The 17,597-nt window shown below is 37.5% G+C and overlaps 2 protein-coding genes across 5 annotated transcripts; both read left to right on the plus strand.

Annotated features, from left to right (window-relative positions):
* Window positions 1–7,336: 7,336 nt before the first annotated feature.
* wnt8a (wingless-type MMTV integration site family, member 8a) lies at window positions 7,337–11,360 on the plus strand. 3 transcript variants are annotated; one of them, XM_079891702.1, is made up of 8 exons: window positions 7,344–7,395; window positions 9,161–9,207; window positions 9,302–9,401; window positions 9,503–9,536; window positions 9,653–9,791; window positions 9,947–10,072; window positions 10,185–10,327; window positions 10,431–11,360. In XM_079891702.1, the coding sequence occupies exons 3-8, from the start codon at window positions 9,331–9,333 to the stop codon at window positions 10,992–10,994; spliced, it is 1,077 nt and encodes a 358-aa protein (XP_079747828.1). In that variant the 5' UTR covers window positions 7,344–7,395; window positions 9,161–9,207; window positions 9,302–9,330; the 3' UTR covers window positions 10,995–11,360. The 3 variants fall into 3 exon arrangements, with proteins under 3 accessions (XP_079747827.1, XP_079747828.1, XP_079747829.1); XM_079891701.1 differs by lacking the exon at window positions 9,161–9,207 and having other exon boundaries at window positions 7,337–7,395; window positions 9,277–9,401; XM_079891703.1 differs by lacking the exon at window positions 9,161–9,207 and having other exon boundaries at window positions 7,350–7,395.
* On the plus strand, window positions 7,359–14,277 carry wnt8-2 (protein Wnt-8a ORF2). 2 transcript variants are annotated; one of them, XM_079891706.1, is made up of 6 exons: window positions 7,359–7,395; window positions 11,992–12,025; window positions 12,139–12,277; window positions 12,388–12,513; window positions 12,878–13,020; window positions 13,617–14,277. In XM_079891706.1, the coding sequence occupies exons 2-6, from the start codon at window positions 11,996–11,998 to the stop codon at window positions 14,169–14,171; spliced, it is 993 nt and encodes a 330-aa protein (XP_079747832.1). In that variant the 5' UTR covers window positions 7,359–7,395; window positions 11,992–11,995; the 3' UTR covers window positions 14,172–14,277. The 2 variants fall into 2 exon arrangements, with proteins under 2 accessions (XP_079747832.1, XP_079747831.1); XM_079891705.1 differs by lacking the exon at window positions 7,359–7,395 and adding an exon at window positions 11,827–11,896.
* Window positions 14,278–17,597: the final 3,320 nt, after the last annotated feature.

Below are 17,597 nucleotides of genomic sequence, written 5' to 3' on the forward strand. Positions count from 1 at the left end.
CTGACCTTATCAATGGACTCTGGCCCCAAACCTCCTAACTGTTAGCATTTACTGCTCAAAGGTTAATGGAAGGTGCTGGAGCCAGACTGAAGGTTATGGATGGAGCTTTCAGCTTCCTGCCAGCTTAGACTTCAGACAACAAGCGTCCTGATGTCTCCAGCTCAGAGGAATTGCAAATTCACTTAAATGAGATTTAATGAGACTCGTGAGAGGACATTTAACTTCGGATTTGCAACAATACAGTGGTTGCATGGACAATAATAATAGCCTAGTGTATGCATGGCGTTTAGCATGTTAAGTAGCTTTTAGAGCAGATGGCAATCTGTCAAAAAACCTGTTTCTCAGATTACAAAAACAATTAATATTTTTTTTAATTTGCATCCTTGATTTACTTTCACGTTTTAAATTAAATTGCACCAGGTGAATTGTTGATGTTTACAAACAAGCTACTTTTTTTAAATTCCAGTTTAATACTGTAGCTTGCCGTCAGTTTGGAAATAGAACTTTATATGAGGGAGGGAGAAAAACAAACTGAAATGGTTGAAATATTTCTCTAAATTTATTTTGAATGCATAAAAGGGCACGAGGTATAGTCCCAAAAACATTTATAATTACAATGAATGTGCTATTTTAAGTCTTGTTTTAATATATTATAATTATAATTATTTATTTTGTATTAATATCCATCCATTCTCCTAACCGTTTGTCCTAGGCTATGGGGTTGAGGGGATTCTGGAGCCTTACCCAGCGTCTCCAGCTGAATGCAGGGAAACTCCCTGGATGGAAGGCCGGTAAATTAATATCTAACTTATTAATTAATTTAACACTTCCATCCATAATGCCATGCAAATTCTTTCTGCACTGCACCGTTCTGTCATAGAGTCACACTGAACAAAATGAAATATCGCCATCTGCTGTCTAGTGTCACACCAACATCTGCCCTGAACCTTGATCAAAACATCTATAGACATATACATGTAACTACAATCTCTTTTTCAAAGTATGCATGCATGTATGACTGCATAGCATTATTCATTTTAAAATATATATTTTTAAACAAATGTGTACATGCAAATTCCGGTGCATATGAATGTATTTCTATATACAACTTTATATATACAATTATAAGTTCAAACTCATCTGTTAGATCTCAGCAATTAGAGGATTTACCTATTGCAGTGCCACTGAAATTTCAACATTCTCTCTAAACAGACTAACAGAAGTTGAACTTTTCTCATTTGACAAATGGATGAAGGAAAAAGATCTGGCTTAAAGGGATAATTCACCCAAAAAGGAAAATTACCCCATGATTTGCTCACCCTCAAGCCTTCCTAGGTGTATGACTATCTTCTTTCAGACAAACACAATTGGAGTTAAAAAATATACAACAAAAATGTCCTGGCTTTTCATTTCATTTTCATAGGTGAACTATCCCTTTAACCCTTATGTGGTTGGGGTCTATATGACTATTATAACTATAATTTTTTTAACAATCATTTCCTAACAATCATGTCTTTTTCTCTTTTTAGTTACAGAACATGTAAATGTGAACAGCTCTGTTGAGTTAAGGATACTCTTCTTCTCTCCACAAAGTAACAGAGATATGGAATTTATTATCCATATTGTGTGATTTTTTTTAATTATGACTTTATGCCTAAACATACCCAGTCCCAAAAAAACAACAAAACATTAAAGCTTTTTTGCTAATTTTGGCCTTCATGAACATAATTGTTCTTACATAATCAAATGGAAGAGACACAATGTAACACTAAACTCAGTTGTGTATTTCAGATGCTGTCATACCATAACCTCATCATCTGCAGAGAGAAACTGCTCAGAATACACACATAATGTCGGACGTAGAGACATCATAGAGGATTGTGAAGATATTTCACTGGAACTTGGTCTTCATTACATCTATATCGTGTTCAATGTCAATTGTTATTTATTAATGTATTCAGCTATCCTCTGTTGTTAGAGCACTGTACTTTTTGCTACTATCTGTCATGCCAATAAAAAAGTAAAAGAAGCCTACCTAATTGACACTATTTTTTTTTTTAACCTTTTTTAAGATATAAGACCAGGCAGATAGATGGCTAAAAAAAAACAATATTAATAAATAATTTATAAAAAAATATTATTAATATTACTATTATTACTATTATGAAGATACTAACTTTAAAAGCATGGTTATTTATGGAACCTCATAAATAGGGTCCTATTTAGCACCAAAAAGGGTTCTGCTATTGTTACAAGCCGAAGAACCATAATTTGGTACTGTTTAGAACCATTTTTTCTTAAGAGTGTACATTATAGAAAATCGAGGGGTTAGTGATTAATAATCTCAGGATAAACGTTAAAAGATATTTACCAGGAAAAAAACATTTATTTCATAATTAATTACTACTGACACACTTTAATCATTAAGGTCCCTGTGACCGCAACCAATGAGGAAGTGCAGCGGATCTCTACAGGACATAAGGGTTAAAGAAATTAAGCAAATCAATTGACAAATGGGAACAGACAAAGACAAGAGAATTGGTGTAAAGAAAATAAATGAGCAAATGTGAAAGTGTGAAAGAATTTTCAGCATCATTATTCCAGTCTTCAGTATCACATGATCCTTCAGAAATCCTGAAAATGCTGATTTGCTGCTCAAGAAACAATTATTATTATTATTTTGAATGCATATATATTTCCACAAAAATATTACGCATTACAACTGTTGTGCTCAACATTATGTACTTTGTGCTTTTTGAAGTCTGCTGACTAGTCCAACTGAAATGTGAAATGATGTCACACTATGTGAGACCTTATGACTAAGTAATTGAAATCACCAAGTATGACTAAGTAAATGCAGTCATTTTAGCCTCAGAGGCATGCATATACTACTATACAATATACAATATACCCAATAATATTGCAACATTTAACTTGATTTCAATTTGCATGGTTAATTTCTAGGATTTCACATACAGCTATATTCAAAACGATAGATATAATTATAGAAGAGCTAAATGGTGCTTCCTCTTGGCTCAGCGGGGAGGGGGGGGGGGGGCATGTTAAAATGAGACATGACTCAGCGTCTCAGGCAGTATGACATCCCAGCCCCCAACCAGACAGCTGGTACACTGCTGTGACCGAACACTGCAATCCCAAAACCACATGCCCTTGTGCCCCACTCTGTTTGTCATATTCCATCTTTATTAATTCATCATTCCAACACGTAAAGGCATTGAATGTCTGTTCTCTACGAAGCATGAATATGAACTTGATGGGATGGAAGGGGTAGGCTGACTAAACCTCTCTAGCATCCTCCCTCCCTCCTTCTCTCTCTCTCTCTCTCTCTCTCTCTCCTCAAAATTCCACGCCCTATCGGATACACAGACACCAGCAGACGCAGCCTGGGTAATCTCAGCAGACACGCCGTCCTCCTCTCTTTCTACCAGCCAGTGAATACAGACACTTTGTGCCCTACGGTAAGTCCTTTATCCATCATAACAATAGCCATCCTCCTCTCTCTGCATGTGCTTGTGGGTTTAAGGAGCATGATGACTGTGACAACTAGAGATGGCAAATTGACATTGGCTATAGGTGCGGCAGCCAGAGAGTGAGGAGAGACAGAGGGATATAGGAAAATGAATGGCTATTTATCCTGTGAGGTAGACACTGCAGTCTAGCAGGTGGAAAAAAAAGGCTGCCTGCATGCTAAAATGGTGTAGTCATCCATAACGTGAATGTAGAAAAGAACAAAGACTTAGACTTAATAAAGGAAATAGACATTCTGTGAAGTTAAAGAGGGAAGTGTGCTGGTAGAGACGTATTAAGATGCATGGAGAGTTGGCTAGGTGGGCGGTTAGCATCTGAACATGATACACGCATGCTGGAACACACGTGTGCTACATGCTACCATCACATGTCTAGAGAGAATGGGGATATTTCTTCCCTCAGCATCAGGCTGACTTTGCCTAACAACATTGAAATGTAGTGATTTGATGGTTTAACATATCGGTAATATTTATCTGTATTTTAATCAAATACATTTAAAGACTGTCTGTGAAATGACTGAAATAACGCGTGAATTTTCCTGTATGAAACGCAAAAGACAAAAACAAGGTCAATGCTCTTTAAGTCACATCTGTCATCTCTACTGACAGCAAGCATGTCTGACAAGCCAGACCTCACAGAAATCGCCAGGTTTGACAAAACCAAGCTGAAGAAGACTGAGACAAAAGAGAAGAACCCTTTGCCCACCAAAGAGAGTGAGTGTCTGTTACATTACAGCATACGGTGTGTCCACTCAGTTTGGGTGTGGTGTATGTCTCTCTTCCCCACATCTGCAGTGTTCTGTCTATCTTCTCTCTTTATAATTGTGTTACAGCCATTTGTTTCTCTTCCATCCCTGAATCCCCAGATCCATCTCTATTTCTCTTGCACTCTCACACTGCTCAGCTGCTTTTTTTTCAGCTTCTTATGTCAGCAGATAGGTGTCAGTTCAAAGTCCTCCATCAGCATTGCAGTGCAGACCTAAGCCTGCTTGCAGAATTTCCCATGTGAATAAGCATCTTATTTGCAATAATGCCACACTCCCTGACACGATCGTCCTTCACACACATCTCTGTCTCTCTTATGAAGCTTTACTGACACACGAAGCATTAATAAACATTATTTACATTTCATTTTTCTCTGTTTTCAGCTATCGAGCAGGAGAGGAAAGGAGACGCCACCCCATGACCCAAGAGACAATGAGAAGACAAGCACAAAAACATGTTCTTCTGACATGGCAGATATTACAATTCATATTTACGTTTAAATGGTGCTATTGCCCTATGTGATGCATGGTTACCATGGCAATTGGAGTCACTGGGGCCTATAAATGGGACTGTGATGAAGGGGGGTGACATGAGACAGGGTTTAAAATAGATATTTTACCAAATTCTGTTTAGTGCATTTTTTTAAAGGGTTTCTTCATGAAATAAAGACAAAATGAACTGTAAAACAAATAAAATGCCAAATATGACTCCTCCTCTTAAAATTATTTTTCTTTTGTTCTATTATATTCAGTGCTAATGCTAATTTTGGGTTTGCATGTTTTATATGGACTTTAGACATAATGTTTTCATACTGTACAAACTGTATATTCCATCCCCTAAACATAAACCTATACCCATCACAGAAAACTTTCAAAAAACATAATTTAATATGATTTATAAGTTGTTTTCCTCATGGGGACCAGAATGTCCCCACAAGGACAAGGATTTCTGGTATTGCCATGTCCCACAACGTAGGGTTTACAGTATAAATACAGTTAGAAAATAAAGTAAAAACAGAAATTCCTGTGAAGGCGAAGCTGAATTTACTCCAGTCTTTAGTGTCACATGATCCTTCAGAAATAATTCCAATATGCTGATTTGCTGCTCAAGTAACATTTATTATTATTATCAATGTTGCACACTATTGTGCTGCTTAATATTTAGGTGGAAACCTGGATAATTATTCGTTGATGAATAGAAAGTTTAAAAAGAACAGCATTTATTTGACAAATTGTTTTTAAACTGTCTATAGGCCTGCTGTCACTTTTGATCAATTGAATGCATCCTTGCTGAATAATTGTAGGCTATAATTTATTTATATCTATATCTTTAAATCGTAGAGACAAGACGTTTGAACGGTAGTCAAATAGCTGTGGGGTGGGGCATGTTGTCACACTATATGAGGTAAGTGGTCACAATGAGAACAGGTTTGAGAAGAATACATCTCTTGACTTAAAATATATCACAATCACAAAAAAACTTCAAAAATCTGTCTGGCCTGACATTCATGGAAAAACATCCTCGTCCAGAATTAAAACTTTTAGTTAAAAATCTACCTTATATAAATTGTGAATTGATACCTGTAGCTGAATTTCCACGCCCTGCAGGAACTGACTGAATGTCTTCCATTCACTATCTCCGTTCTGCTTTGAAAACATTCAGAGCCACTGTGCATGGACCTACAATATCATTAATGCTCTCTCAGCATGGCTATTGTACAAGTCACGGTGTGTAGGCTAATGTAACATTAAAAACTCAAATGTCACCAGCAGCCATAAAAGAAGGTGGCAGAGGTATGTGCTTGAAAGCCATGACTTGGTACTTGTAAGATATAACATAACAAAAAGACGTTAATAAAAGGACACCCAAATGTGTATAATACACAATTGTAAAATTAACCATCATGTTTTGTGGTGCAGCCAGCAGGGGAGCTACAATTAATAATATCCTGATTATGTCTAAAGCCACTTAGGTCATTATTGCCCACGTCTTTATGCTTTAGAAACCGATTTGACACAGTTAACATATATGATATGATCGACATTATGGGACCTCTTAATCCAACCAAGAATTATCAAATCCCAAATTTGTTAAAATATAGTGTTGAGAAAAGTTCTTCTTCACGTCAGGCCATACGGCTACACACCATCTCGAACATCGCTGATTATCCGATACTACATGTATTTTACTGGGCTATACTTGTTTTTACAATTAACACCTGCTGATGAGGCGCTAGAGGACGCGCCTAGATCTCGTTTGAACTCAAATCTGGTTGAGATGTTAGTGAGAAGCGCGGCTGCGTTGGCGTCACTGTTCCTGCTACAACAACGCTTCTTTAACACTTGCCGTCTTTTATGACAACTTATCTCTTTCCAAATCTAACATAACGAAAACGAATAAAGTAAACTGATAAAGACGTAAAACTCCAGTAGCCTATATGTTGCTTACGCAAACACTTAATAAACTCCCTTTTGTGCATAACTTACAAGAAAGGTTTAAGAAGGTAGGCCTAGACAGCTGACACTCACTCATCTACTAGGTTACAAGTAAACGTTAAAAAAAATCGCCTCATTAAAAGACTGATTGAAAAAGAAAACGTTGGCATCAATATTTAGCATAAAAGTTATTGCTTTAAAATGTGTTGTTTTATGCAGGAAGCCATTTTGTTATCGCGTGACAAGAAAATATTTCCAACATCATTAAAACATATATTTGACCATTTTATGAAAAGGCAAATTTTGTTCAGGTCAAATGAGAAAACCTTTATTAGGCTATAGGCTACTCATTTTTTGTAAAAAAAAAAAAAAAAAAAAAGGTAGGCTACAATTCATTTTTTTCACAAACACCTAAGAATTTGAGGTGTTTTAAACTAAAGTTTATATATATATATATATATATATATATATATATATATATATATATATATATATATATATATATATATATAATCTCAGGCATCCTTATTTCCTTCCTTAATCACAAAACAAGGCGAAACGCCTTAACACGGTCAGTGAAAGAGTCTAATGAACTGCACCTGGGCTTCTGTGAGCGACTAGTCAAAATGGATCATCTGTGCAGCAAGGTGAGCCATGTTCCCGCGTATCAGTCTGATACGGGGAGTAAATCCTGTGGTGATGCTCTTCTAGTCATTTTAATGATTACTTTCTGATTATTTGCTACTTCGTTGCCCGTAGTTGTTAGTCGTGTGAATTAAAGCGTGGAAGTAAGCGATGTGTAATTGCACTCAGTTTGTTACTCCATAAAACCATCCTGAGATGTCTGCGACAGAGCGTTTATGGCACAATGGCTCCGTTTAGGTTAGGTCTGAGTGTATCAGATCATTGTTTAATACGGGTTTGTTTTGTAACAAGTAGGTGTGGGAATTTGGGTTTCAGGCACCGTGTAGACTTGATGATGCCGATGTCCAATTAGTGGGGATTATCCTCACTTGCGCGTCCCTCCATTGTCTTCCAGCCAGCAGCATTGGTTAAACCATTATCCGACCATCAAATAAACGCTGTTTTGAAAAGGGATTTTTTGAGTGGCTAACGATTTGATTCGAAGATGTCAATACGTAGTTTCAACAATTAATCTTCAACAAGCAACAGTAGGCTGTGTAAAAAAAAATCACATCTCCACATAGCTTATTAATTAATCGCAAAAGTCATCGAAAGTAAAATGATGAAATATAATCGTTCTCATGATTATCCTTTTGTTTACATTGTTCAGCTGTTGATCCCCAAGTGACAAATAATAACTTAGTGTGAATTAGCTTATCGGGTTTGAATTTGTCTTACACGACACATGATTGAATTGTGTAAACTCATCAGCACTAATGAAAACTAGCTGCTCTATCATTACAATGATTTGTCTGGCATAAGAAAAAAAAAAGTATTTAGCAAGGCTTTACGCATATGACGCTACTTTACGCATATGACGATACTTTTGTTTTAAACGTGAATTGACAATTTAAATGTATCCCTTTCGACACACAAATCGAATGACTAAATCAATTAATAAATGCATTCATAATTATTATTAGTTTTATGTTGCAGACTAATGTTATGACATGTTGCACTCTATACATGTATCGGACTGTTTCCAGACATTTTTCACACCAGAGCTGTTCCCAGGGGATCAGCTGGTCTTCTATTAACACTAGAGTGTCAGAGGCGTAGACGTGTTACATGTTATTTGCATGGCCCTTAGCGAACGGAGCCGAATGATTTTATGACTCTTCCTACACAATGTAGAGCAGCCCCTTACATTTCAGTGTCATTTCCCGGTGAAAAACTTTCCCAAAACGTAAAAAAGTCAAATCTCGAATAAAGAAACTCTATAAAGTCAAGAAGCTAAACTAATTCAACAATAAATGTAAATGTTAAATATGTATGATTATATTGTGTATGGCCTATTATATATTTTATAGAATATATAGGATTATTTATCCTACTAATAAACTCTTAATTTAAGAAGGAATATAAAATAGCTATTTTGATGCAAACATGCATTCAGTATATGTCCAACACGGAATCAACAACCAGCGTATTCATGAATACACACAACACCTTCAATAGACAAGTCTAATGAATGGATATTAGCTGAACAGTTTGATGGCTTTGGACAGTTCAGTTCAAAGTGTCTGATAAATACACAAATGGTAGCACATTAAAGTTACAAAAATAACTGTGAGTAAATAAATAAATAAATGTAGGGTTGTCTAGGAACAATCTGAAACAACCCTCATCATGAACTACAGCTTAATAAAAGATAGGCTGAATGGCTTAGTGAAAAGTGTTAACGCTTTGAAGAGCAGTTCCAGTGACGAGCTCGACGTCTTTTCACAGCGAATTGTCAAAGGTTGGAGATCCCTGTCACTCAAAGTTGGCGACAGGTATAAATGCCTTGCTCGTTCAAGCACCGAGTCACTTGTTTTCTGTGTCTTCCTGGGTATCCATCTCAGTGTTTGTGCTTTGCATCTCCACAAGAAGGGAGCATCGACTTCGCTCACGCAGCAATGAACCCTTGCCAGATTTTTGCATCGTTGGTGATGTCTATGTGCTGTCACATACTGTCGACAACAGCATGGTACAGACATTTTACAGAACATTTCAGATATCTTAACATACTCAAGTTGTTTTTTTGTAACTGTTATTTATAAACATGTTTTTTTCCTTCTCTTTTTCTAGGTCGGTGAATAACTTCCTGATGACAGGACCAAAGGTAATTTAAGTTTTTACGTCTGACACTACAGCGATATTTTATTTATTTGATATATGCCTAAGTAAAATGTCTGAACGTACAGTGTTTAATTAATGCTCATCTTTTAAATCCAACAGGCTTACCTCACATACACCAGTAGTGTGCAGGCAGGGGCTCAGAGTGGTATTGAAGAGTGCAAACATCAGTTCGCATGGGACAGGTGGAAGTGTCCGGAAAGCGCACTGCAGTTATCTACACATAACGGCCTGCGGAGTGGTAAGCGTGCCAAAATTAGATTGGATACATTCTGGTTTATTTTTTTATTTTCACTTAAAAATGTATGTTCCAAATTAACTTTCCTTTCAAATGTATTGAATTTGACCTAACATCTTTTTTTTTCTTTTTTTTTTATATTTCTTTTTTTTTAATAGCGACCAGAGAGACCGCTTTTGTTCATGCCATAAGTGCTGCTGGAGTTATGTACACTTTGACAAAGAACTGCAGCATGGGGGACTTCGATAACTGTGGCTGTGACGACTCCAAAATAGGAAAAACTGGTAAGACATTTTCGTTTATTTTATTAACTATGCTTATGTGAGCTATAATTAAAATTTAATCAAAGCTTTCAGACCAATAACATCAGACTTTCCTATTCTCTTTTTTTCAAAGGTGGTCGTGGTTGGGTTTGGGGAGGGTGCAGTGATAATGTTGACTTTGGAGAAAGAATCGGCAAACAATTTGTGGACGCGCTTGAAAATGGTCACGACTCTCGCGCTGCAGTCAACCTGCACAACAACGAGGCTGGTCGACTCGTGAGTAGCATTAGTTTTAATCTCTTGTTAATCTTTCTCTAGTCACAAGAAAAACTTTATTTATTGCAGCATATGGCTAACGTGAAACTATATGTTCATGCAGGCCATCAGAGCAACACTCAAAAGGACATGCAAGTGCCATGGTGTGTCTGGAAGCTGCAGTATTCAGACATGTTGGATGCAGCTGGCTGACTTCAGAGATATCGGCACTTATCTGAAAATCAAGCATGGTCAAGCACAGAAGCTGGAGATGGACAAAATTCGGATGAGGGCAGGTAACAGCGCGGATAATCGTGGCGCAATCGCGGACACGTTCAGCATCGTTGCGCGCACAGAACTCATTTATATGGAAGATTCTCCAGACTACTGCGTGAAAAACCTCAGCCTGGGACTACATGGAACAGAAGGCAGGGAATGCCTACAAAGCGGGAAGAATCTTTCACAGTGGGAGAAGAGAAGCTGCAGGCGGCTCTGCCACGAATGTGGTCTGAAAGTAGAAGAGAGGAGGATAGAGACTGTGAGCAGCTGTAACTGTAAATTCCACTGGTGTTGCACAGTCAAATGCGAAACATGCACTCAGACTGTGACCAAATATTTTTGCGCAAAGAGACACAGAAACCGTCGGCCGCACAACAATTCACGCAAAAGACAACGTAATAGGAGATGAAGCCATCCTCTTTTTAAATATATTAAGTTGTATAATTCCAATGTAAATATATTTTATATGAGATAAGATATGCTGCTTTTTCACTTACTGTAGCCTATATTATTCTGCACATTGCTATAAGGAAAAATGTCAGACACAAGAGCTTCCCAGTTCCCACTGTCAATTGATTGATCAGCTTACTAAGTTCTAATTTCACGTAGACCTATGTTCATTATTTGCACTTTTCGTTGTCGACATTAGATCACAGGTTTAGTTACTTACAAATATGATCGTTTTGAATATTTGCACGTCTCTTTTATTTCTCTCTCTCACTTGACAGTGTAATGTTTCACAAAGGGGCTTGAAGTGTTGTTTTTATGGAACTTAAGGCAATTATTTTTATTTTTTAACTCTCACATTATTATTTTTAAACTATTACATTCTGTTTATATATATATTAAATGGACTTATTTTGTCGTGGGAAGCAAATTAAATATTTAAAACAAAATTACAGTCTCCGAGTGGTCGATTTCATTGCGCAGTTTGGTTCAAATGTTTATTGGTGAATAAACGGTGTAGGCTAAAATCACTCCCAATCACACTTGAATTATGCATCAGCCCCAACGACGCGGCGCGGAGACAGAATAATCTGTCCTGTATTGACATCCTTTGAAGTTCATTGGAGGCGTTTCCTTGACCTGGCTGGTGACTGTGGACCAATAGCTTGACAGGAACCCTGTTACAAAAGGTATCTTGCCCAGGCCCCCATTGAGAGGAGTATAAATACATGATAGTAGGCTACATCACTTTTTCAAATCGGCACATTGCCTGCTTTATCAGTGTGGATCTAAGAAAATGGCTTACATTTTCCTCTGGGTGTTTTTTTTGTTAATTTGCAACAAAACTCTCCCTGGGCACACATGGTGAGGATGCATTGGTGAATTATTATCAGTTAATGTAACGTAAACATAACTGCATCTTCTTAACATGTATTTTGTTTTGCTTTTTCCTTCCATAGGGCAATGAACAATTTGCTGATGACTGGACCAAAGGTATAGCCTAATTTATATTCTTAGATTTGAAAAGCCATTTAAAACGACCGCCTTAAAATCGTTTTTTTTACGAAAAAAAATTCTTCAATATCTTTCTCATATTTTCTTCCTAGGCTTATCTTACTTATGCAAGTAGTGTGCGGGTCGGTGCTCAGAGTGGGATACATGAATGCAAACATCAATTTGCTTGGGACAGGTGGAACTGCCCGGACAGCGCGCTACAACTTTCCACAATTAAAGGCTTTAGAAGTGGTAAGATATGTGCATATGTGAATTGTTTATCTCCTTTTTTTTCTTTTTTTTTTTTTTTTTTTACAAAGTCTGAAAAATAAACGACATATTTATACTCTCTACTTCTGTAGCAACGAGAGAAACGTCATTTGTCCATGCAATAAGCGCAGCCGGGGTTATGTATACTTTAACCAGAAACTGCAGTCTCGGAGATTTGGACGACTGCGGATGTGACAGTTCGAGGAACGGCAAACTCGGTAAGAACATTAAAGATAAATTCATAAGATGATAAACTAAAGACAATCAGTGCAATGTTTCACAAGGGGCTTGAAGTGTTGTTTTTATAGAACATATTTAAGGCAATTCTTTTTAAACTATCACATTATTATTTTTAAACGATTACATTCTGTGTATAGATAGATAGATAGATAGATAGATAGATAGATAGATAGATAGATATGGACTTATTTTGTCGTGGGAAGCAAATTAAATATTTAAAACAAAATTACAGTCTAATCAAATATAGCCTACTTAGTGTTTTTTTTTTTTTTTTTTTTGGATGAACAATGCAATAAAAGTAGGCCTATTTGCATTTATCTAATGGGATGAACTCTATTTCAGGGGGTCGTGGCTGGCTTTGGGGAGGATGTAGTGACAACGTGGATTTTGGAGAGAGAATTTCCAAACAATACGTGGATGCGCTTGAGACTGGACAAGACTCTCGAGCTGCAGTTAATCTTCATAATAATGAAGCTGGACGTTTGGTAAGTTAAGAAATACTTTTCATATGTCAAAGTTTTTATAAATTAGGCCTAGGCCTACTGTCAGATTAAAAAACACCTGATGATACCTAAACAGGGATGAAAATATTCTAAAAACCAAAATTAAAAATAATGTCATACACTCGCCTATAGGGGCGCAAAAACACGAACCTCAAACAACTAACCTTCTGTGCAAGACGATCCTCAAATAATTGTGGCAGTAACATTAGGCTACACAATTCGTTGGGCGTTTGTCTTATGCAAATAGATTTTAATTAGGCGCCCTAGTGGCGCCCGTTAACTGTTTTAAAGACACTTGCCACACAAAAACTACAAAAACAGAACTCAAATTTTTGTGATACATTTGTGTTGCATAAATCTATATAAAAGTGATGATCCCTAGCTATATTTAGCAATTGAGCAGCTGTTGCTAGCCTACCTCAGGAAAATGCTAATTCTGTTCAGGACTGCTTTGCCATCTAACTTGTGTGGTTATTGAAATGTTTTTTGATTATATATTTTTTACAAACAGGCCTATAAAGAATAGGCAACACACTGTTAAGATTAGTAAAATAACAATAGGCCAATTTGTATTCTAGGCTGTAAAGGCGACCATGAAGAGGATCTGTAGGTGCCATGGCATGTCAGAAAGTTGCTCAATGCAAACGTGTTGGATGCAGCTTTCTGATTTCCGTGAGATTGGCAATTACCTGAAAGTGAAGCACGATCAGGCCCAGAAGCTCGAAATGGACAAGAGACGAATGCGCGCGGGCAACACCGCGGACAACCGCGTGGCCATGGCAGACACTTTCGGCTCAATCGCCCGGACAGAGCTCATATATCTGGAGGATTCCCCGGATTATTGCGCCAAGAACCTGAGCCTCGGGATTTCTGGCACAGAGGGTCGTGAGTGCCTGCAGCATGGAGAAAGTCTCAGTCAGTGGGAAAGGCGAAGCTGCCGCAGACTGTGCCATGAGTGCGGTCTGCGTGTGGAGGAGAGGCGCACAGAGATAGTGAGCAGCTGCAACTGCAAGTTCCACTGGTGCTGCACAGTGAAGTGCGAGAACTGCTCTCAGGTCACTGTCAAACACGTTTGCGCCCGGAGACACGGAAGCCACGGTCACCAAAGACGCAGACCTCGAGGACCAAAATAAAACACCCCCCAAACTATTTTCTTAGGGGAACACCTCTACCTGCACTTTATCGCCCTTAATATATTTTTTATTTCTGTACATACTCAATTATATATTAAGGTATTATAATAAAACAAAATAACTGAAATATCTTGTGGTTTCGTTCTTAATATCCATGAACCTAAATAAGACCAAGTTGATATTTCTGTGGCTATCTAACAAACAGGGATGTCCAAATGTGAAAAAAGTTTGCAATTGATCTTTTGGAATTGAAAATACGCAACATGATTTAGCGATGAGGTAAGAAATGCAAATAGTTTTGATGAATATAGGCTACACAGCCGTGAATAACAATGCATGCTATAAAGGTGCTTGAAATAACTACTTATTTACGGTTTGAAAAAGACAAACAATAATGAAGTCACGGGTTTTATCAATTTAATATCAACTTACAATAGTCAAAAGCAACTTCTCTTGATTTAAGGCTTCCCTCAGTTAGATTTCATATTTTCAAAAACCCAGAGCTCTCGTAGTGTCTTATTGGCTGTAGGGCTCATGAATATTAATCACGTTCTCTTCACCCAAAGTGAGATGTGCTTGTATCAAAACGCGGTCGGTGAAAGATGAGAATTACAGCCTGACAGACGCTTTAAAACAAGGATTTTCCCCCTCGCAGTGTCTGCAAAACAAACTTTTTAATTGTAATTACAGATTTTACATTGTAAAAGTGATGATGGTTGCGCAGTTATCATATTTGTTGCATTAGGTCAGACGAGAGCTTTATCCCAGACACGCGCTGTCAGAGAAAACCCTTGAAATGTTGAGATATCAATTAGTACCACAGTATATGGCGTTTATTTAATGAATACTCTTGAAGGGATTAACTTTGTCACACTTGGCACATCGCCCTATAGGCGCCTCCCTTGCCTAGACTTTGGCGCACTTTGATATGCGGACAGTAGGCTACAGACAGTATGCTGCCCCGGCGACAAAAGTGTAGACAAAGCCCGTAGGAAACATGCCACTGCTGGAAGGTGTTTGGCATGTTAATCCTCTTTGCCGCTGTGTTGGTGTACATTATCACACCTGCGGAAGTCACTGCGATGCATGTAAATAAATCAAAGGAAGGGTCTAAATTCCATTATTAGTCACGTTACGAGGTTGAGAACACATTTAAATTGTAAAACCAGCCTTACTTCGTGTGTCAACAAAGTGATTTGTGATTATGGTTTACCCAATTTGATGTTATGGCCTAATCATGACATTTGTTTTCATATAGTTTATCAGCAGATTTCTCACTTATTCCTCAATGCATAGTCGGTTTACTCAGTGGGACATGCCATAAATCTGCCAAACTGTCTGGCCTGATGAATGATGGGATATTGGCTCAAGTGGGGGTCTTGACTCAGAGGACAGGGGGTGGGAATCTCAGAATATAGTATGTCACAGTGACTTCATTTGCCTCTCTTGGCTAATTCAATGTTGAAAGATAAAAATTATTTGACTTTATTTAATATATAAAAAGTAGGCTACTTAAATTAAATGGCTCACCTTGCATCAAATAAATGAATAAAAACATAGTGAAAAAAATACAGAGAAATTTTACTTAAAATACTCTAATTAACAGAAACAACCCATTCACCCACCACAGACTGGCTATTTGCCTTTCAGGATGCTATGCTCTTTCCCAGGCCACCCTGCTGAGCTCTGATGAATAAGGAACAAAGTGCCCATCCCCTCAAATACAGTACCATGTTGTTGTCATCTCAGCCATGACCCCCATTTCCATCCCCTCCTTATCTCTTATTTTACTGACCTTTCATATGGATAGAATCAGGTTGTAATCTCAGTGTAGCCCTTTGGTTTACTCACTTCAAAACCCCAGCACTAACAGTGATCCCAGTCTGTTCCACGCCACAAAAGACCTATTTCCTTTTAGCTTAAGGATTCCACTTGCGCATGACAAAGGCCAGGAATGCACCTTTTCTTCATCAGAAGAACTGCCACACTCTCCATCAAGCTAAGTACTGACTCCCTGACTTATTTGTCATTCATTATAGGCATCTGCCACTAGTTTATTGGTTTTCTTTTCCATGACAGGTTAATATCACTGATTTCATTATTTGGTTTAATTCCAATGCCTCCTACCGAGATCTTTTGGGTCTCGAGTTTCTTAAATATCCACCTCTTCCTTTATGTATAAAGTTATTTAAGTATGGGAAAATAGTAAAGTGCATTACATTATTAAAACAACCAAGTACCTAGATTATTATTATTTTTTTTTTTACAATATAAGATCCTATTAAGAATTCATTTATCACTAACGACAAAACGGTTGACCATAAATTACCATTTAATGCCTTTTTTAGGATTTAATTTCCTGCAATGAAAGTTCCTTCTGTTTTTTAATTGTTAAAAAACTAGCCATGGCTTGTCTGTAAGGGTACATCCAAAACATAGACCTCTATGTAAACTAAATCAGTAATAAATTGTAATTGAGTTCAGCATTCCGCAACAAAGATTTTCTTAAGGCCACATCCACACGAAGCCAGAGCTTTCCCTATCCAATCTTTTTTTTCCCCTCGTTCTAAAAAAAAATTCCGTAAACACAGGGTCGTCTCAAGAAATATCTGCATACGCACGAAATCACTGAAATGACTCAAAACGATGTAGTATACATGCCAGACCAGTATGTGGCGCTGTAATTCTGCGACAGAGATACACTAAAAACTTAAAAAGACTTGAGGCATTCACATAAACCTTGCATACAAAACCTTTGTACAATAAAAATATGCTCAGTAGTTTTTTCTACTTCTCTTTTTTTTTCTTTCTTTCTTTTTTTACCAAGAACTTTATTGAACAATATAAACAACTAATGGACTGGTACAAAATATGAAATGTCTTAATAAGACAACAGTAAAATAAAGAAATAAAATAAAAATACATTGCAAGTAAATAAGAAATAAAGAAATAAAAGAGGCGCAGTAGCTTCTGCAGCATGAACACAAGCATGTAGTCGGCAGTTGTTGTTGCAGTTACGTGACGTAGCGGTGTCTGAGTAGGGTTGACATGTGGGGTGATGACATCATCGTTTCACAAAATATATGGATTGGGTGGCTTTGGCTGTACACACGAAAACGCAAGGGTGTCATTCTCAGATATATCCATTCTGGGACCTCTCCGTCTCCGTGTGGACAAGGCCTAAGTCATAAATTGAGTAGGATATATAAAAAATTTAGCGCATGGTTTCGGCAGGCATGTAGGCCTATTATAACAGCGGGGCAGAGGGTGGCTGAGCCCTCCCCAGCTCTACAGCACTCCACAATTTTAAATCTGTGGTAAGAAATGGAACAACAGCACGCTCTAATTTAGAGCCATTTGGGCAGATTTCAGACTGCCCCGCTTATTTTCACATTACCTCACGTAACCTCGCTACAGAGCAAGACG

The sequence above is a fragment of the Squalius cephalus genome (assembly GCF_949319135.1).
Source record: "Squalius cephalus genome assembly, chromosome: 14".
NCBI lineage: Eukaryota > Metazoa > Chordata > Actinopteri > Cypriniformes > Leuciscidae > Squalius > Squalius cephalus.

Bases quoted from the DNA above. Each gene is read 5' to 3' on its own strand.
- wnt8a (XM_079891701.1), top strand. From the start codon at position 7,375: ATGGATCATCTGTGCAGCAAG. The intron at 9,402-9,502 runs GTACAGACATTT...CTCTTTTTCTAG, and splicing joins ATACTGTCGACAACAGCATG to GTCGGTGAATAACTTCCTGA. The intron at 10,073-10,184 runs GTAAGACATTTT...TTTTTTTCAAAG, and splicing joins CTCCAAAATAGGAAAAACTG to GTGGTCGTGGTTGGGTTTGG.
- wnt8-2 (XM_079891705.1), top strand. From the start codon at position 11,829: ATGGCTTACATTTTCCTCTGGGTGTTTTTTTTGTTAATTTGCAACAAA. The intron at 12,026-12,138 runs GTATAGCCTAAT...TTTTCTTCCTAG, and splicing joins TGCTGATGACTGGACCAAAG to GCTTATCTTACTTATGCAAG. The intron at 12,514-12,877 runs GTAAGAACATTA...ACTCTATTTCAG, and splicing joins TTCGAGGAACGGCAAACTCG to GGGGTCGTGGCTGGCTTTGG.